Below are 22,147 nucleotides of genomic sequence, written 5' to 3'. Positions count from 1 at the left end.
TTGGAATAAAATCTTTTTCCTATCTCCCATATGAGGATTTAACCCAGGGACACTCTACCACTGAGTTACATCCCCAGCCCTTTTTATTTGGAGACAGGGTCTTGCTAAATTGTCCAAGCTGGCCTTGAACTTCTGATCCTTCTGCCTCGGCCTCCCAGGTAACTGGGATTACAGGTGTGTGCCACCATGCCAGTTTTTTTTGATTGCAGTCTTGCATAAGAACCTTTCTTTCATAACCTCCCATCTTTATTGGGGTTGAACCAGACTTCATTTTAACTGTAATAGCTTGCACATTTCTTTCACAATACAGATTTATATAAGATAAGAATAAAGTTATAGAATGATTCTCGTGATGAGAGATTACATCACAGAAAATTCAAAGGAAGCAAGCACTCTAGTTGAGTTATCAGAAATGGCTATTTATATTTTACATACGCTTATGGTCTGTTAGCTAGCTAGGTGTCTAACAATGATTTGACTGTCTATATTTACTGCCTTTTTCAATTTTCTTTTCTCCTTTAGCATGTTTTTGGCCCAGAGGAGACTCTGTTCCCTTGGCTCTAGAACAAAATTTCTAAGGACAATTTATTCTTCAAAAAGCCTTGGATTCTCTACTTCTGCTGTTGGTATCACTTATCATAGACTGACAAATTATTGTACATATTCTGCAATGTCACCAAAAAAGGTACAATTTCTCGGGTACTTCTTGAAGTGTCATCATGGAAAATGAAACCAATCTCTGGGTCAGACCACAGGATGGACAGCTGAGCCAGTTTCTTCTAGAAGTCAGTAGGAACAAGCAGGAAGGGGTGCTTTGGAGGGACTACTGTGGATGAGAAGTGATTTATGAATCTTAACCACCAAATGCAATGTGTGTGACCTCACTTATAAACAGGACACTTTCTACCCGTGTCAAACGACAAAATTACAAAAAAAATTAGTTTAAAGATCTGAATGACTTTAATTTTATGTGTATAGGAGTGTTATATATTAGATTGAGCTCTATCAAACTGCCATTTTTATAAGTAAAAAAAGTGATGGAGTATTAGAAATACCATGTTCAACCTAATTTTAATCTCTACTTTTATGTAGGTTTAAATTTTTCATTAAAAAATGGTTAAGTTCTACCTGTTAATTCTATGAACTCTTTCTCTAAAGCATCTTGAACCTCCCCTCCTCTTTAGTGACACCATGGCTACCTTGGTTCTGACCAGGTGCTTTCATACATAGTTATAGCCATGGTTATAGCCATGTAAGTTTGTGTGACCACTGAAAGTGATCTTGGAAATGAGATACTAAGAAATGTCCACGTGTTTGTGTGCCCACATGCACATACTTATCATTCATGGAGCTTTGTTAGACTACACGTGCCAGGGACCCATCCTGAGATATATAAGTTTGGTGTTATCCTATAAGTCTGGGGTGTTTTTGAAAATAATCTTTCCAGGTGATTCTGATGTCCATCCTCAGCAAGAACCATTAACAATACATTATTCAAACTTGCAGATTACTTGAGATATAATTCAACCCTTTCCAAACCCAGCAATAAAATGGTTGAGTTGTGTAGCACCTTTATGTTTAATTTTAAAGTAACTAAAAACCTTTTTCTAATATGGTAGTACCATCTTTAAGGATTTTGTCAAAAAAGTCCCTACACGTTGTTGGAGGCTTTGCGTCTAAAATAGCACATACATAAAGAGAGAAATAACTATTCTTCCCACACATGGGCAAATGAAAGAGAAGCATATGGGCAAATGAATGGTCAGTGTTAGCAAGAGCAGTACCCACTGCTTAGGAGACTGAAGCTGGAGCATTGCAAGTTCAAGGCCAGCCTGGGCAATTTAGTGAGACTCCATCTCAAATACAAGAAAGAGAAATCAGAACCAGCCTGACCATTTACTATAAACCTATCTTCATTAGAAATTTTGTGTGTGTGTGCTGCTGGGGATAGAACCCAGGGCCTTATGCATGTGAGCCAAGCACTCTACCAACTGAGTTATATCCCCAGCCCCACACTATCCTTAATATCATTAAAAATGTACTATGAAGGTCACCTCTGAGGAAGGGAACAGAATGTGGGATGGACTACACTTTTCTGTTCTGTTTGCTTTTTTTATGAAAATATCTTATTCTATAATTAAACATTTTTAATACAAAAGAAAAAATACTACTATGTAACAGGAAGAGTCAATAAGAGGAACCTAGATGAAAAATCGCTCTCAATCCCCTATTTTAGCACATAGATATTAAGGCCTAGAAATTTGATAATAGAGCTGGGTGGTGGGGCTGGGTGGAGGCATTGGAACATGCCTATGATGCCAGCTACTCAGGAAGCTGGCAGGGGGAAAAAGCTTGAGCCCACGAGTATGAAAGCAGCTTGGGCAAGATGGACCCTGTATCTTAATGTATAATATCATCTGGTACCAGAAAGCCAGACAGCACATATTAGTCAGTATAAGACAGGAAGTGAAGGATATGAAAAATAAAAACTCCCAAGAAAAGAGGGAATAACAACCCCCAGGGAGAAAGGACAGTGTTGACCCGGTGTAGGGAGAAGGCAAACAATAATCTCCGGACTCTGGACACTGATTCATCTTTTGCAGCAATACTGGGTTTTAAATTTTTGGAACTGTTTCCTGATTTGGGCTTTGAACTGACACAACTGTTCCCCCTGATAGACCAACTAACACATTTTACAAAAGATTCAAATCTTGTTATGAATCAAATTTCATTCGTTATGAATCAAAACTCACTCAAACCTATGAATCAAATCTCACTCAAACCCTGTTTAAAAAAAAAATTAGACCCCTACTGTAATCATTTGCCATTTTCTGTTCTAAAAATATGCCATTTCCCTGCTTGATAAAGAAAGCTTGCTGTTCTGTTGAGGTCTGTTCCCCAATTCAGTTATTTTTGCTTTCAGATAGACCAGAAAGAAAGGAAGCACAGGAGATTCAGAAAGTGATATAACAAATATTTGGAGATGTTTTGAGGAAATAAAGTCAATCGATTACTAATAGCCAGTAGAAAACTTAAATGGCCTGAAAATTGCAATCTGAATGACTAAGCCTTACCTGAAGATCAGCCTAACAGAGGTGGCTTGTTGCTGGTGGGGGAGTTTGTGTGGGTGCTGAAGGGGTGTGTGGGAACTATCTGTCCTTTGCTCTCAATTTTGCTGTGAGCCTAAAACTGCTAAAAAAAAAAAAAAAAAAAAAAAAAAAAAAAAGTCTTGTTTTTTTTTTTTTAAAGGAACTTTTAAATTTTAAATGCCCATCAGAGAAGCTCAAAGATAACATTTTGTAGCAACTAGACAAACACTTTTCTTTCTCCTGCAGTCTGTCCTGCCCTAAAGAAATCAACCCTCTCTTTTTGATGTGGACACAGTACTTTTTGTAGATTCAGCCCATATACAACCTTCCTTGTCCTCTTTGGTGACTGTTAATCATCTTATTTGTGTCTATAAGGATCTTCACCACTTAGTGGGTACTAACTTTTGGAATATATATGTGTCAACAGCTGCTTTTCCATTTACACACTTGCCTCATTTAATTGCTAGGGTACTGACACAGGACACTCATTTTCTTTTTTAACAAATGAGGAAATTGGATTTCAAAGAATCCATATGTCCTGCCTTCTTTGCACACTAGCAGTTTTGAAGTTTCATTTGGAATCCAGATCCGTCTGGCTTGAGAGCTCTGTGCACTAAATAACCTTGGGGATTTTCGTTAGAACAGAGGCAGATGTTACTTGGGCACAGGGCATGAGATGTCTGTGAGGAACTGTACATGCTTGCCCCAGGTACGGGTTTACCCATCTTCCTGGTTTAGTGCCCAGCAAAACCTATCCTCTCCCTTCATCTCAAATCCACAATTCCAGGAATTGTCCTGATTGGTTTTACCTGACTGCCCAACCCTGATGCAATTAGCTGTGTCTGAGGGCAGGGAAACTGCAGTCTGGAAAGGGCCCGCCCTGTGGGTATGAGTGAGGGCAATATTCACTTACTCCTCCAACATCTTTCCTGGGACCTAATTTTTAAAGGGAATAAATCCAGCTTTTTGTTCTTGGCTCACCTAACCCCATATTTCCTGGTATTCCAGTTTTATATTTACCCATTTTTGTGGTGAGATTGCAATAAATTACCACATTGGTCTTAAATCGGGAGATGCGAACCACCTTTATTTTCCTGCCAGCAAGCCCCCAGCTGTTGGGATGAGGGCAGACAGCAAGCCTACATTCCTCAATCCACTCCCAGGGCTAGAGCACACCTTCATAGTCCAATACCACCTTAACTATAAGTGGCTGTTGCTGTGATTCAAAACTACAAACACCATGAGATCTAAAATTATAAGCAGAAGGGGAAGTGAGTCAAAATGACCCTAGTTGAGTACAAGTTGAAGAATGGTTACTAATGTCTAGACAATCATTCTCTGACAGGATACATTGTCCAAGAAAAATGGGAACCAAAAAGAGGACAATTTTACATTGTTTAAGAAGAACAGAAACATTTGTGTTTCTAAGCAGGGTATGCTAAGCAGGATCAGGATAGCAGAGGTGGAATTTTCTCATGGAAGAAGCATTTCTTGTATGACATGGAGTCTCGGGTAAAATGGAGTCTTTTTGGTCATTGCCCATTTAGCCTACCCATAACACCATGCTATCAGCTTGGAAGCTCCAAGAAATGCTTGTTTCTGGTTAGCCTATTTCTCTGTATGATTAAAAGATGATTTTCAGAAAAAGTTAAATCATGATTCATGCAAATATGAAAATGAACATCTTTAAAGGTTTTTAGTTTACTTGAATCACATGAGGAAAACAGACAGATGTTAGGATGAGTTCAAAGGAAAACTCAAAAAGCACACATGTATTTGAAATAAAGAAAATTAATTTCAAATGAAGGCGAAACTGGTTTTTCGCAGAGCTGAGAGAGAAGTCAATCAAAACTCCAGAACCGGAATTTGTTTGCCTATCAGTTACCTTCAATTTTAAAAAGTGCAAAATAGCTCAAAGGTAAATTCCAGCCCTGCTAGAATTAGCCCTCTAAGGGTATACAGTATTGTCATCAGGCAGAGGTGACATTGTCCCTTCAAGGGGGCAATGTGACCTCACCTCAGTTCAGGTGGGTTCTTACTCTGCTGAAAAGAATTTCAGAATGTGTCAAAAGCACAACAAAAGCAAAGATGTACTAAAGGACAGCAAAGCAAAGGTCTACACACCCCTTAGGCAGGGTGAAAATGCTCCTTGCCTCCCAGAGAAGAACAGTGACCACCCAGGGCTGAGCTCTCTGACTATATGTGGGATTTTCTGGAAAGAAAAGTGCAATTTCCCAGGCAAGCTTTTGTGAAAATCAAATCCCATGTCGATCATTTGATATTTGAGGTTCAGAATGGTTCTTGCTAATTAAGCAGTCTAAATTAATTGTGAGCACATTGTGTAGGTTGGTAACATTTAAATGGATTATGATTTTGTTATAATTGACCTGGTCCAAGCATACACTGGAGGTTTTATACATTTAATTAATAGAGACAATCATGACTGATCATGTTCAGAGATCTGGGTCTCCATCTAGTAAGGTTCTCTTTTCTCTCCCCAGAGCCCACCTATTTCCGTACAGCCATTGTATGGTTTTCCACTGAAGTACACATTTTTTTCCTTCGGTATATCATCTTAGAGGGAGTCCAAATTCCTTCCCTTTCAAATTCATTTAAATGTTCAGTCAACAAATGTTAAAGAGCTATATCATGCAGAAATAAATCTTTATAAAAGAAAGCAACTAAATATGTGTTGCTTAAAAGTAGCAGTTAATTAGGTACATCTTTAAGTTCATTATAATTGGCTTTTTCCTTGTATGTCTTTAAGTGATCTTGCCCTACCTTGCATTTCAACTTCTGTTAATTTCAGTTCTTTTGACCACTGCAGGAACATTCTGCTATTTTACTCTGCCATCTAGTGGCAAAGAAAGTAATTTGTCTGTTTGGATTTTTTTTTTTTTTTTTTTAATATGTAGTCATACCTTGGAAAGCAACTCAAATCTATGAAATAATTTTGTTAGTACCTGATTGCTTGAGGAGCATTTTGTCCAGAGTAAGAGGGCATGGTTTTGAAATATCATGGCAACTCTTTATATCAGCTTTATCAAGATACAATAATCTGCATCCATTTAGAATTACAACTCAATGATCATTTGATGGAGGGATGTACTATGGAATCACTGCCGCAATTAACGTAGGGAGCATTTCCACAGACCCTAAAAGTTTCCCATGCTTCTTTGCAGTCCATCTCTCACCATAGATTTAGTTTGCATTTTTTTATATAAATGGTGTCATGTAATATGTACTTTCATTTATGGTTTTCATGATTTTGAAATTCGCTTCTGTTGTACTGTCAGTAGTTCCTTTTTTTATTGCTAGGTAGTATACGAGGATAGTATTATTTGCTTTTCTGTTCACCCGTTGAGCCTCTGAGTGCCTCCAGGTTTTGGCTTCTGTGAATAGAACCGTTTTGAACATTTGTGTACAGCCCACTATATGGACATTGGTTTTCATTTGCTTTGATAATTATTTAATAATGGAATGGCTGGCTAGTGTGGTAGATGTATATTTTATTTTTAAATAACTGTCCAACCATTTTCCAAAGTGGTGGTGCTATTTTCTATTCTCAGCAGATTGTAGAGAATTCTAGCTGCCCCACGCCCTGACCAGCACTTGGTACCTACGGCCATTCTGCTAGATATCTTGTGCAATCTCACTGATTTTCATTTTCATTTCCCTGATGATTAATGATGTAGAGCATCCTTTAATATAATCTTTGGTCAGTTTATATTTTCGGTGAAGAGAATGTCAAATTTTTTGCATATTTCAGATTGGACTATCTTCTCACTAAATTTTAAAAGTTGTTTAAATATTCTTGTAAGATACATGTTTGTAAATATTTTATTCCATTCTGGGACTCAACTGAAAACTTAAGACATCTTTGAGCCCACTAAATGATATCTTATTAGTTTTTTTTTTGTTTGTTTGTTGTTTGTTTGTTGTTGTTTTTGGTACCAGCAATTGAACCTATACCATGGGGTAGGGGGAAATTCACCACTGAGCTACATCCCAGTCCTTTTTAGTTTTTATTTTGAGACTGGGTCTTACTTTGTTGCTTAGGGCCTTGCTAAATTGCTGAGACTGGCTTTGAACTTGCAACCCTCCTGCCTCAGCCTCCAGAACCACTGGGATTACAGGTGTGCTCCATCATGCCCTGTTTAATAGATTTATTTTCAAGTCAAGCAATAATAGTAACTTTTTAAAAAATTTTTTCAACTCCCAGTTCCTCAAATAGTAAAGCTGGGGAACGCACCTGTTTCATCTATTATAATGAAAAGTAAACAAAGTGTGTAGAAATGTACATGCAACAAAGCCCCACGGTGCTCAAGCTCCTGGTCAGGGTTTCACAGTCACCTCTAGATTTGACCACACCTCTGCTCTTCCCATGTAACATGAGCATTATAATAAATTCATCTTTTTCTTAAGCTGTTTCAGATTGAGTTTCTGACTCATGCAAAGGGATCTGATCAATTAGTGTAGTATGGAGCCTCAAAGGAATCGGATGTGCATTGGTTTCTTCCCCTGTCAAACTGGAGCATGCCTCTGCCTTTAGACAGTCACAGTGACATCCCGAGAAGTCACAGAATCTCATGGAAACATGAGAATCTCATGGAAACACAGTTATGCTGCACAAAAGAAACACAAAATAGGAAAGGTAGAAAAGAGTATACCAAGGTTTCTTTTTAAAATAGATATGCATTTTAAACAAGACATTTAGGAAGTGGTATAAATGCTAAGGATGAAGAATTCTAAATATCACTATGGTTTATATTTGAGCCCACTAAAACATCAAAATATTCATACATATATATCATGTATACTTTATTGTTTGTATTCTGGCCTTTTCTTGTCCTCATCATCATTACTAGTTGCTATTTTTTTTTTTGGCTGTGGCCTTTATTTCTATGAATATAGATTTTGATTTATAGCTCATATTATGTAGATATCAATAACCTTGATTTCTCCATCTTCAGTTCAGCATTTGGGAAGTTTTTTTTTCAGCACTTCTCCCATCCTACCTAGCTGCTTCAGGTCTTGTAGATGTAGTCCTTAAAATATGTACAATTTAAAGTTAGGTGTACTAGGCTCTCAGGATCATGGGTAATTTTTTTCATCTTTTCAAACTTTCTAGCACCTTCACAGAAAACAAAGCTTTTTCTTACCTTTACCAATTTTGCCACCTAGTGGAAAATCTGTGGAACTGCATTTTCAGCTTCAAGTTAACAAAAGTCAGATTAAGATCCTATGATTCACTGGCAGTTTGTGTTCATAACATAGCAGTGTGGTTTATAACCATGCCAGGCCTGTAATCTCTCTGACAGCAAAAGTCACATTACAGGGTTATCTGCGTCCAAACATTATACAAGGCTTACAGATGTTCCTTGTGTCCCTGGGACTCACACCTAATTCTCCACTGGGTTCCAGGTTTCCTTTAATTTCCTTATACTGGTTCTATTCTGGCAAATAGTTCTTACACAGTGAGCATCTGCCTCTACTACTGAATCTTGGTGTCTTTTAACTTTGTAAGGTATCTTGTAAACTTTCACCAGTGAATTAATTTCCCTGGGATATTTTAAAGTACCACAAACTAAGTAATTTAAACAACAGAAATGTATTCCTTTACAGTTTTGGAGACTGAAAGCCAAAGATCAAAGCAGAGTCATTTCCTCCCAAGGACTGTGAGGAAGAATGTATTCAATGTCTCTCCTGTCTTCTGGGCATTTCCTGGCAGTCTTTGGTGTTCCTTGGTTTGTCAGAAGCATCACCCCACCCCTGCCTTTACCTCATCCAAGGTTCTCAGGGTGAGTACCTGAGTTCAGGCTTCCACTTTATATAAGGACGCCAGCCACAGTGGCTGAGCACCCACCTCGTGACCTCATCTTAACTAATTGCCTCTGCAGTGAGCCTATTTCCAGAGAAGGCCATATTCTGAAGTACTGGGAGTTAGGACTTAAACAAAGGGGAAAACAGTTCAACCTGTGGCAGGCACCTTTCTCTTATACCTCCAGACTTCATTCCTGCCTTGTTTTTTTACAATTATTTGCTGCTCTTTCCTGCTCCATAGCTTTGCCATGAAATCTCTGAGGAAAATAAAATAGAAGTAGGAATGTTGTGTTTATTCAAGCAGAAACTTTTACGAGTTTTTGTCCTCAAAATGGGTAGCATTCCAGATAGTGGCTGTTTCACTAGCCATGTCTCAGAACGATAGTGACAAGGAACAGCAGCAGCTGAATTTAAGTGGACTTATAGTGTGAACAAGGAAGCAATCTTTGAGATTTTAAGCTACCAAGACTTTGGTGTCATTTGTTGTTGCAGCATAAGTTAACTTAAACTGACTGAAAAAAGAGCTTCCTAACTTAATTTGAATGTCACCATACATTCAACTAACTTGAGCCATCTTTTATCTTACCCATCAAATATTTATTTAATACCCAGTATGAGCTAGGTATGGGTGCACCTGTTGGACACTGTGATGCTTTTATAAGGGGACAGATAGATGAGAATGATGGAAACGTGAGGTTAAAAGGATAATCCTAAAAATGGTTGCACTGTGCTGACCCCCACATGCTTTCTTTGTCAAAAAGCTATCTGCCTGCAGTCTCATGTAGCCTGAGTGGAAAGGATATGTCACATTCAGCAAACTGAGGCAGGGTTGTAAAGGTCAGGCAATCAGTGTAGGATCCAGAGAGGATGATAACTGATTATCAAAGAGAGAACAATGGGTTGATAATAATTAACCTCTGTGCTCCTGCTCCTTCCTGTCCTCAGACACATACGGGGAAGAAAGAGAAGACAGTAATTAAAAGGGGGAGGGTTCCTAGGATCTAAAAGAGAGATGAGACCACCCCCTCCCACAGACACCCAGCTCTGGGACCCTTTCTCTTCAGAGAAGTCTGTCTCTGTCCCTTTCTTAAATAAAACTATCTTTCTACACTTGCCTCAGCATTTCTCAGGTGTTTAATCTCCAACACCTGGAAACAGGGACCAGTTCCTGATCTCCTTTGCATGGGTGTCAATGTCAACCTAGTGAGGCCACAACCCAGATATCTGCTTAAACACCAGTCTAGGTGTTCGCATAAGAGATATTTTTTAGAGATTAACATTCAAATCATTGGAGATAGCAGAATACCCATATTGTGAGATGCCTTATTCAGTTCAATGTCTTAGGGAAAAAAAGACAACCCCGCTTAGGGAGAGCGTATTCTGCCTTCAGACACAACTTGAGCTGCAACCTCACCATCCTGAGTGTCCACCTGTGGCCTGCACTGCAGATTTCAGACTTGTCAGCCCATACATCTTACTGGTTGTGTTTCTTTGGAGAACCCTGACTGATGTCGACACACATCAGTGAATAAGTTATTCTCACAGTCTAAGAGCAGATAGAAAAAAGCAGAAAATTATAGTATGTAAAAAAATGCTAGAAAGTACTGCATTTAATGGGAGCACATGGGAGGAGCACCTGCTCCTGATTTAGGGAATCAGAGAAGGATCTGCAGAAAACAAAGACTAACTTGAGACTGAAGGTGGCAGAAAGAAGTAGGAGTTAGCCAACTGCAGGGACAGGAAGGTGGGGACAGGGATTGGCTTGAGTAGGAAACCTGCCTTCTCAGCAGAGGCATTATTGCCATTAAGGAAATTGGTATTTGGCAGGGAGAATAAATTTTAACTGTTAAAGTGTTTTGCAGCCATCCAAAGCTCAGTCCTATCTGACAAGATTTTATTCCTTATTACTTACTTAAGTCAAGGGAAGATGATTAGGAAATTTATTGCAAAAATGCTGTCAATCATTTTTTTATATTCACTAACTTGTAAATAGTAAACTCAAAGTTGAAAGACCTTTTGGGCTGAGGAAAGATCACATAGAGAAGTGAGAAAATATAGACTGCAAAGTAGAGGGACTGAGGCATGGAGCTGGGAAGGAGAGACAGGCAGGGGCAGCTAAGAGAGGAAAGACTCGTCTAGATACAAATGTTAAAGAAAATTAAATCTTAAAGTGCATTTTGACTTCAATTATCGAAATTGTACTTAGTGTCTAAATTATCTACTGTGCACCATGCTGACTTTTTTCTATTTGAATCCACTTTGTTTGCAGTCACTTACTGAATGAATCATTAAGCTCTCAACATTGTTTCAGAGATAGCAAAGGGCATTTGTTAAAATATCTTTTTCTCTCTATCATGCTGGGACTCTTTAGTTATATAATTAGAGTCTCCAGAGTAGCATCCTGTTCAGCTGGGACTTCATCGTAATCTATTCTAGAAGACCCTGTAACCTCTGGAGAATTTGTGTGTGATTTACTTCACTGGAGTACCAAAGATTAAAAATGGAAGACTGAGCAAGGTATTTTTTATTCCCATCATTGGGATTAGAATGAGAACAATGGTCTATTTGGTAACCATTATCATTATCTCCCTCCCTGATTGAATTAAAATTGCTTTAATATTCTATTATAAATTCTTTGCAAAGATGCTGTCAATCATTTTTTTGTATCTACCAGCTTGATAACAATGAACTCAAAGCTAATTTGGTACTTTTGAGAAATAGCATAAATTTAATGTTAGAATTTAAAGAACTAAAAAATGGCATGTTGTATGATAATTATAACTCATAATATTTTTCTACCACAACCTTAGCTTGCTTGGCGTGAGTAGGCCAGAACTAAATTACCAATATACTTTTAAGAGTCAGCAGCATCCCAATAATAGTTTTAGGAGTTCATATATAAAAGATGATGGAAGATGATAGTTCTGAGTACAGAACTGAAGTCAGGGCATGAGTTCAAATCCTGGGCTGAACTATTTGGGTATGAATATTATTACTACTCTGGCTTGGGCAGATGTGAGAAGTTGTGTGAACTTCATTCTCTCTGTGTCTCCCTCTCCTCATATGTAAATGTGCTCATAATGGAACCAGGACATAGGGCAGATGTGAATATTAACCAAGGTAATTATGTGAAACGTGAGATCTGTGCCTGGTGCACACATACTACTTGGTGTTAGCTGTAATTATTTGGAACCCCATTTTGAGTAATTTGAGACCACTTGTTAACTGCTTCCTGGATGACAGACAAGAAACTGTCTTGTGGAACTCTTGGTATATCCTATGTAAATGATCTGATATGCCTTAAAATACTTTTTAGACTTTTTTTTTTTTTGATACTGCTGAGGATTTAACCAAGAAAATTTGCCACTGAGGTACATCCCCCATCATTTTATTTTTTTTATTTTGAGATAGGATCTTGCTAAGTTGCTTAGGCCTTTGCTAAATTGCTGAGACTACCCTTGAACTTGCAACACTCCTGCCTCAACCAGAGTCACTAGGATTACAGGTGTGTGCCACTGTGCCCAGCTAAACTGTCTCTTCTTTTATTTATTTATTTATTTATTTACTTTTATGTGTTGCTGAGGATTGAACCCAGTGCCTCACATGTGAGAGGCAAGCGCTCTACCACTGAGCTACAGTCCCAGCCCTAAACTATCTCTTTTTAAGAATTATTGTTTTCTTTAGTGCATTTCAGGCCTTTAAAATGATTAACTTTTTAGACTAGGATGATATTTTCTCTTTAGATTAGGATGATTGTAGAGTACTAAAAGCACTCTAGAACAGTAGGTAGGAGATGAAATTTTCAGCACCTTGGGTTGTGTTCTAGAACTATCTCTGTGGTGATGCTATTTATACAGTGACAATACGAAAAAGGAAGAGTAACCCATGATTTATTGACCTCAAATTTTGATTTCAGAAGTAAAATATCCTTTCAATATTTTATGTTTTTCAGGAAATGTCTTTGAAATTCAAAAATGCAAAACGAATTGAAGGACTTGACAGTAATGTATGGTGAGTATCTTAGAATAAACAATAGTAAATTGATGAAGTTTTTCAGTTCTTCTTTTTTTGGGGGCGGGGATTGAACCCAGGGCCTTGTGCTTGTCCGGTTCTTTTTATTTCCTTTTTTGAGGATTTTCACCTACATCCATAGTCAAAAACTGAAGCCATTCATTTAATATTCATTAGATAGAAATGGAAGGAAGTTAGTCATTCATACATTAATGTGTTCATCTAGCAAATGTACCAAGCTCTGCTAGGCACTAGGCACAGGGCACCCTAAAAACTGATTCAACTGATTTCCTCATCAAACTTTCCTTCTAATCTATGAACTTTTCTTATTAATTCTCTCTCTCTCTTCTTTTGAAACAGGGTCTTATTCACTAAGTTGCTGAGGCTGGTCTCAAACTTGGATGCTCCTACCTCAGCCTCCTGAGTTACTGGGGTTTCAGGCATGTGACACTACACCCAGAATTAGTTCTATTCACTAATAGTTACTAACCTAGCCGTAGTTAGGAATGGTGGAGGGAATACACACACACACACACACACACACACACACACACACACACGCACGCACGCACACACGTGTGCGCGCGCGCGCGTGTGTGTGTGTATTGAAATATGGGTATCATGGAATCGGGGTCTATAAGGAACATTAAGTTCATTAATTCAGTCATCATTAGGTAAACTCAGTTTGTGAATGATAAAATTGTTGTAGGAAATCGAATTTATAAGTCTGAATTTAAGTCTTATTGTTTTAATCTTAGGATTGAATTTACCAAGTTGGCTGCTGATCCCTCTGTCGTGAATCTTGGCCAAGGTCTTCCAGATATATCCCCTCCCTCCTATGTAAAAGAAGTGTTGTCAAAGGTTGCATTGATGGATAGCCTGAATCAGTACACACGGGGATTCGTAAGTGCATTGAGACTCTAAGGGCATGAGTTTTATATTGTGCTGTAGGTGTGTGTACTTCCGTCATGTACATGTCATTGGGATCTGCTATCCCAGCCTGGGGACCACAGGCACGCTCCCCCTTGCCCTCATCTTGTAGGAGAGACTTTTTGGTCTAGGCCTTTATTTTTCTATTTGTCCAAAACTGTATATTGGGCCAACAACAGAAGGGAGAATATTTTCTTTTTTTAAAAAATATATTTTGTTATTGTTGTTGTTGATGGCCCTTTATTTTATTCATTTATTTATACATGATGTTGAGAATAGAACCCACTGCCTCATACATGTGAGGCGAAGTGCTCTACCATGGAGCCACAACCCTAGTCCAAGAGAATATTTTTTCTTGAAGTGTGTGTGTGTGTGTGTTTTATGTCATTTACATTCATGCAGCCTCACTTTTGACCTCTTAATTAATATCCTGTTTCTAATTAGTTACGTTTTTCCTCTCTATCCTCCCCTTTCTTCATCCTTCTGTGGTAAAATGCCTGGAATTTCCACATTTTCTAGATTAAGATGAACCACTGAACTTTAGCCTTGTATCTGTTATGCCTAAAAGCAGTACAGTCACACAGCTGGACATTTGTTTTTCCTTTTTATGATGGTGTGCAAATGGGGAGAGACAGGGTACAGAGGAAGTCATTCTGTGTCTTGTCCCTACTCATCTAACCATGTCCCAGGGTTGACAGGGTGGCATCCCTGCTCCCGATGGACCCTCATACCCTGACCTGCCCTGCGACCCTCCTCAGACCTGCTCCACACACCTCTTCCCCAGTCACGTTCAACTCCATGATGAACGCCTACAGGTGAACAGCAGTAGAGGAATTCAGTGAAACTGAAGATGGTTCTTTGAAAAGATCAATGAGTGAAACTTGGGGCTGGGGTTGTGGCTCTGGAAGAGCACTCGCCTCGCATACTCTGGGTTCCATCCTCAGCACAACATAAACAAATAAAATAAAGGTATTGTATCCATCTATAACTAAAAATTAAAAAAAAAAAACCTTTTAAAAAATAAGTGAAACTTTTACCTAAACTAAACTAAAAAGTGCATATGAGGAATGAAAAAAGGAATTCAAACATTAAAGAAATGATAAGGAAATGGATATGCTAATTACCCTTTGATCTTTGTACATCGTATACATGTATCAAGTTACCACACTGTTCCCTGTAATTGTGTACAGTTAATACATATGAAGTAAAAAGAAAATTTTAAATAGGGACATTCTTACATGCCTCAGACTTTGTTCATTTATAATCCTGTCTTTCTCTCTTATGGAAGTGGTTATCAGTGGGTGTGGTGGTGCACGCCTGTAATCCCAGTGGCTGGGGAGGCTGAGTCAGGAGAATTGAAAGTTCAAAGCTAGCCTTAACAACTTAAACGAGGTGCTAAACAACTCAGTGAACCCTGTCTCTAAATAAAATACAAAAAAGGACTGGGGATATGGCTTAGTGGTTAAGTGCCCCTGAGTTTAATACCTGGTACAAAAAAAAAAAAAAAAAGAAAGAAAAGAAAATGGTTATTATAGGCAACTCCTGCTGTTTTTGTTTTTGTTTTGGTTTGGTTTTTGGTACTGGGGATTGAACCCAGGGGCACTCAACTACTGAGCCACATCTCCAGCCCTTTTTTGTATTTTATTTAGAGACAGGGTCTCACTGAGTTGCTTAGGGCCTTGGTAAGTTGCCAAGGCTAGCTTTGAACTGGAGATCCTCCTGCCTCAGCTTCCTAGCTGCTTGGATTACAGGTGTACACCACTGTGCCTGGCAACTCCTGCTGTCTTGATAGTCAATATGAGTAATTCACTCTGTTCCTCCTAACATTTGCTATCACATCAACAGTAGCGTGCATGTCTTTCCCATAAATAAGTAGGTTTCATAATCAAATTCACAATTTTTTTCTTATTTTGTAATCCCACAGGGTCATCCGTCACTTGTGAAAGCTCTGTCCTGCCTATATGAAAAGTTGTATCAAAATCAAATCAATCCAAATAAAGAAATCCTTGTAACAGTAGGAGCCTATGGGTCTCTTTTTAATGCCATTCAAGGATTAATTGATGAAGGAGATGAAGTAAGTTTATCAACATTGTAATACTGTATTCCTCATTATCCTTTGTCCAACCTTTGAATCTTTCACTTTTTCTGCATTCTCTTCTCTTTTAAATTGATTTTTGGAGTCTAATGTACACATAGTGAAGTTCACATATTATTCTGAATGGGGAGCTGGCTAAATCTCCCTGTAACTACAACCAAGATAGAGATGATGTACATTCCCTGCAGTCCAGATACTTCTTCCTGCCCCTTCTTAGTCTACATTCTCCTGGAGGTAACTACTCTTCAATCATCTGTCACAACAGGTTCACTCTGACTGCTCTTTTATTTAGCATAAATAGAATTATATAATATATATTCGGGTCAGGTTTCTCTCATTTATAGTTATATCTATGAGATTCATCCATTTTGTTGCTTTAGTTTATTCTTATTTTTATAACCTACTTAGATAAGGGTGGGTGGAAAAGGCTGGCAATGCTGAGGAAAAAGAATCCTTTGTTTTTATTGCTAAAAGTGATCTTTAATCTGAACTCTCATTCGGCAAGTATTTGGTCATCTTTTTTGTGCCCAGAATCATGGTTGCAGTGCAGTGTGAAGATACATAACAGGAAGGGCCAGCGCTTTCCGCCATTAGCACCGTGAGAGAAGATCAACTTGGGCATATATCATGGCCATCTCCCTCTGCCTCCCTGCTGTCATTCTAATATTTCTTGCTCTAATATTTCTTGACCTCTTTCGTGGATTCAGAAATTACTGAGAATCTCCTCTATGTTAAGCACTGGGAGAAAGAACATTTTAAAAGACAGTTTCTACCCAAAAGGGATTCACTATGTGTAGAGGAGACAGATTTGAAAATGGATTAAGAGGGATGCTGTGTCGGTCAGTGGTAAAGAATGTATAATTTATGGTGGTGACAAAAGGGAGAAGCAATCAACCCTGCTAATAAAGATCTGAAACACTCCATAGCAGCATTGCTTAAGCTGGGTCCGAAGGTAAGAGTGTTCTGTTCTATATTGTTAACATTTTTTGAACTCGTATAACTCTTTATCATAACACCTTTATAAAAGATATTACTCTCTATCTTGAATTGTTACTTTGTATCTGTAATTCTTTCTGCTATGCCAGACAATGTGCTATTTAAAGAAACAAATTGAGGACTGCAGTCATACTTTTATATACATAATCTCTTTTAGCCAATAATGTAGCGGAAAGTCTCATCTCATGTTTTCATGCTGTTGATCCTTGGTTACTTCCTCTGACTCTGACTGTGTTGGAGTAGGCACAGGCCAGTTCTGGGACTTCTTTTCTCTATTCTTTCTTCCTTCATCACTTTATCTAATATTTTGAAACCACATTCATGTCCTTCTCTATTATACTAACTTTTTTTTTTTTTTTAGTGTATTATTATCTCATTTACTTACTTACCTTCTCATTCATTGTCTTTCTTAGTGGATATAAATCCCAGAAGAACTTGGCCATTGCTGTGCTGCCAGCACCTGGGATAGCGAATGCGCAATGCGCACTCTCCAAAAAGAGAATTAGTTCATCAGAAAGATAAAGGATGTGAGGTGCACCCTTCTTCCTGGTTCACTTTCTTTCATGCAGTTCTCACCTTGTACTAGCACTGTTTCCCACCAGGGTTATCCAGGTGGCCATCTGAGTTCTGAGAACCTCATAGATGGATGAAGAGCTTATAGCCCACTTTGGGGAGGATCAATTTCTGCTCTGTTTCTTTTTCCTCTTTTGTTCCTGACACCAAGTTTATCACATTGTACTTGGCAGGCCAGGCTTAGCCTGAGTTGACTAGTGCCAAGGGGCTTTTAGGATGTACAACTCCCATGTGAAAGGCACATAATACAAGAAATACAGACAGTAAAAAGTGCATATTTAAAACCACAATTGGGTATCATTAAATTTAACCAGCAAAAAGTTAAATGAGACAAGTTATTATAGACTTATGAGATTATACATTGTCAGATTTTTCAAAAATAATTTGTCTACATATTTATCCATAAAAATATTTTTACCCTTTAAAGATAACAATCCTTTAAATATGGAAACTATAATAAGATGAAATTTAAATTGAATGTAATGAAACTATAATAAGATGAAATTTAAATTGAATGTAATGATGGTTATAAATTATGTATTCAATTCTTCTTACAGAAAGGTAAAAAGTCATGGATGCTAGGCCAGACCAGCAGGTGGGCCACTCAACCTGGATGCTCAGTCAGGAGTGATGGAGAAAACTTGTAGGAACCAAGGCATAGGAATATTCCAAAGAACTAGGGGGAAAAGACAGACTCCAGATACTACGTCCCTGGAGGGAAATTGTGGTTATCAAACAAGAACAATAGCATCCTGACTGGTCTCCTTGCATCTGCTCTTTGTTACAAGATGCTTTTGAGAAGAGAGAAACATCTTTACTCTCAAGATGATGTTTGTAAATTAGCAATCCAGGCCAGAGAGCACTGAAGTATTATCTTTCCTTATGGTCTTGTCACTATCTAATATATCAATTATATTCTAGATTGTATTTTCTAACTTAAAATATTAAAAAAAAACTCCTGCCAGGTGTGGTGGCACTTGTCTGTAATCCCAGCACTCAAGTAGGGCAGGAGGATTGCAAGTTCAAGGCCAATTTCAGCAACTTTGCAAGACCCTCAGCAACTTAGTGAGACCCTGTCTCAAATTAAAAAAATAAAAAGAACTGGGATGTAGCTTAATGGTTACACACCCCTGGTTCAATCCACAGTTCCAAAAAACAAAATAAACAAAGTAAGAAACTCTTAATGGTTTTTGTTAGAACATCTCTTTGAAAATGTAATGAAATGTATGGTCCCTTTCCCTAGATAAATCTACCTATGTACATGTAAATTTTATATGTATCTTAATTGTCCCCACTGCAAGCCCATGCATAGGTCTCCCAGGAATCCTGAGGACAGCAACTCCCTGAACCAGTTTTTAGGTCTTTTGCCCTCACACATTGGTTCCCTGAAGGCAAATCCCATACTTTTCACTGCTGCATCTCAGAATATAGTACAATGCCTTGTACGTAGTAAATACACAATGTTTTATAATGAACTAACGATCGACATGTTGTGTTCTTATTTACTTTTATTTCAGGTCATAATAATGGTCCCTTTCTATGACTGCTATGAGCCCATGGTGAGAATGGCTGGAGCAACACCTGTTTTTATTCCCCTAAGATCTGTAAGTTGCCAGCAAGCTCGTGTGCCTTAAGAATTTTTGAAATACCCATTGCTTTGTTAAAAGGAACTGTGAAGTTTCTAAGTCTTTTCAAATAATTAATACACTAAGAGGAATCACAGAATTTTCATTAGCCTTTCAGTACCTCACGTTAACCACAGTCATGGCTGGTCCCTGGGGAGGAATACAGGCATGTTAACAGCTGTTATAGTTGACAGGTTCATTTTTTTTTTTTTTTTTTTTTTTTTTTGGTAACAGGTGTGCACATAAGACTCTGGTCCTCGCAAGCTCTCAAGGCAAAACCAAAGCCCAGTTATTTTTATTTATGTTCTTTGTTAGTCATGTATTCAGTTATCTTGACCATGCCTTTCTCTAATTTTTTCCTTATTAGAATATTTATTTATAAGATAGCAAAATGAATTCATTACATTAAATCACATCTTCATTCTTTATGCTTAGAAACCTGTTGATGGAAAAAAATGGTCTAGTTCTGACTGGACATTAGATCCTAAAGAACTGGAAAGTAAATTTAATTCCAAAACCAAAGCCATTATACTAAATACTCCACACAACCCCTTTGGCAAGGTAAGCAAGTCTCTCATCTCTGTACAGTCTTTGACCCATTGTTTTCCCACATGTTGAATAATAATTGGCTGTGCTCTTTCCTTTAATACATGTAGGTGTACACCAAAGAGGAACTCCAAGTAATTGCTGACCTTTGCATCAAATATGACACACTCTGCATCAGTGATGAAGTTTATGAATGGCTTGTATATACTGGAAATAAGCATTTAAAAATAGGTACTGATGATTACACAGAGTCACAAATATAAATGTGTTTGGGCACATGTGGAGCAACTGATGGGAAATGATTCCAGGCCAACTTTAAAATAGACCTCATAGTGGGCATCTGCCTGAGCACTTAAAAATAGCTATTTGAATGAATGTTCTCTCCTGAATTAACGAACATTGTGAAGGACAAACAGTACAAACTTAAACTTAGGGGAAGAGATTTTGCATCACAATGTAAAGCTGAGAAGGTGGCAGAATAGTGCTCTTGTCCATGTCTTTAGCCTCTTAGCACGAATCCTGCTGTTCTTCAGTACATTAGATAGAAGGAACACAATTGTTCCTGAAAGGTTCTGTACTCAGTGCTGTGCAAGTTGCCAAAATTAGGGACAGTAAGCTACTGCCTCTTTATCTTCACCTGGGATGCTGCCATTACTACTGGGCCATCTCACAGATACCAGTGCTTTCTAGGGCCTAAACTTGTAAGTTGGGCTGCAACATTTGAGTCTTTGTACTTGCCCTTCCTTTGCCTGGAAGCACTTTCCCCCGATTATGTGCATGGCTCACTCCTTTACCTCCTTCAGGCTTTGCTCTGAAGTCATCTTCCATGACCTTCACATTTAAGATAGTACACTTCTCCCTTAGGATTTTGCTTTGTCCATTTTCTGCTTTATTTTGCTTTTTTCCTCTATTGTAAATATCAGAATCTATGTATTTTACTTGTTAACATAAAATGGTAGGAATTATTGTTCACATTGTCTCTTCTCAATCTCCATTTTCCAGAATAGGATTTTGTACATGGTAGGCAATGAGAAAGTAATTGTTGAATAATTGAATAGGAAGTAGAAAAAAAGAAATGGGAAGGATGACTAAAGATTCTGTGACAGAAATAGATAAATTTAAAAATCAGTGGCATGTTTCTATAAACGGTTGTGCAGGTTTTGTGATTGTTCCTAACATATATTCCAAATGGATGTAGCGATAGGAGGAGAGAGCAGCTGCTAGAGTGAATCAGAAAAGCAGTGGGCAAAAGATGGAATGAAGGTAGACAAGAAATGAAATCCAAATTCCTATCAGATAATGAGCATGCCCTTGCACCCGGAGACATGAAAGATCAATATGGACTTAGCAAGGCAAATGGTTTGATCTATAAGGGTATGCTATAGTAACTGGCACCAATGAGGGTAGGAAAGTAGGGCAATCCTAAAGGACTTTTCTATGAGAATAAAAAAGTATAAACTTGGTTGCAGAGATCATGTGTTCTGAAACTTTCCTAGGGACAGCACCTTGAAACCATAGCACTCTGCATCATGAAATAGTGACGTGATAAAATAGAAGCAGTTTTATCTTGAAATTAGAAGTGATTCTTCCCAACAGAAATCTGACAATTAGAAATCAATATGAAAATCACAGTGCTATTCATACTTGTCAGTAACAAAGACCTATTGGAACCCACACATTTGAGTTTTTCTGATTCTACCTTTAAGATTTGTTCACTAATGATTCATGTGTTCCACAGCACATAGCATTCACTGTCAGATAAGTCACAGCAATTGCCAAAGGCTTAAGAGAATTGTGTGGAGGAAAACAAAATTGATTTTTTTAAGATCCTAGATATTGAATGATCACTAGGGTGCCAGTTAGCATACTTTGAGGACTACTGCAAAAGGTATGACAAGGCAAGTGAATTGGTTCCATGTTGGATTTTTTAAAATAAAGGTAAGAGCCAGTGTAGACGTGGGTCTTAAGCAAATCACGTGCCCTGGTAGTGGAGGTGAAACATGGGGGCTCTTTAGCAGCAGGTAGTGCATAGAGCACAGCATCTGAAGGTTGGAAGAAAACAAGCAAGTCTGATTCTGGGATCACTGGCCTGGATGATTCAGCAGTGATGAACCTAGGGACAGAATGGATATAAACTAAATCTGAGTAGCTCTGAGACAGAGAGAAGGAGATATCTGGAAATAAGTGGAATTACAGTTCTAATGGTCAGGATCAGATTACATGGGAAAATAAATGGCAGGCATCAAAACGGTGACAGTAGCTGGACCCATGAAAGGGAATGAATTTTCCCAGGAAGACTTTTCTCAGAGAAGGGAGTAAAGGGATTTGCAGGACATGCTACCTTAACATAGCAAAATGTTGTTATGTATCTGAAATGTTTAGGAGCCTACCATCACCCTTCTTGTGATGACCTCTGTCATTTAAACTCTTCCCAATCAAAAATCAGTTCAAACTAGGTT

The 22,147-nt window shown here is 38.2% G+C and overlaps 1 protein-coding gene across 1 annotated transcript in view; it reads left to right on the top strand.

The window, feature by feature from the left end:
• Positions 1-22,147, top strand: part of KYAT3 (kynurenine aminotransferase 3) — a 52,897-nt gene that overhangs the window by 5,246 nt on the left and 25,504 nt on the right. Inside the window, 7 exon segments of the mRNA XM_079151340.1 lie at positions 8,715-8,890; positions 12,865-12,923; positions 13,682-13,826; positions 15,778-15,927; positions 19,035-19,121; positions 19,578-19,703; positions 19,799-19,919. Of these exon segments, the coding sequence (XP_079007466.1) occupies positions 12,868-12,923; positions 13,682-13,826; positions 15,778-15,927; positions 19,035-19,121; positions 19,578-19,703; positions 19,799-19,919 (685 nt within the window). The 5' untranslated portion in view covers positions 8,715-8,890; positions 12,865-12,867.

The sequence above is a fragment of the Sciurus vulgaris genome (genome assembly GCF_902686455.1).
Source record: "Sciurus vulgaris genome assembly, chromosome: 1".
Taxonomy (NCBI): domain Eukaryota; kingdom Metazoa; phylum Chordata; class Mammalia; order Rodentia; family Sciuridae; genus Sciurus; species Sciurus vulgaris.
Note: the sequence above shows the minus strand (reverse complement) of the source record. Positions and strands in the feature narration are given on the sequence as shown.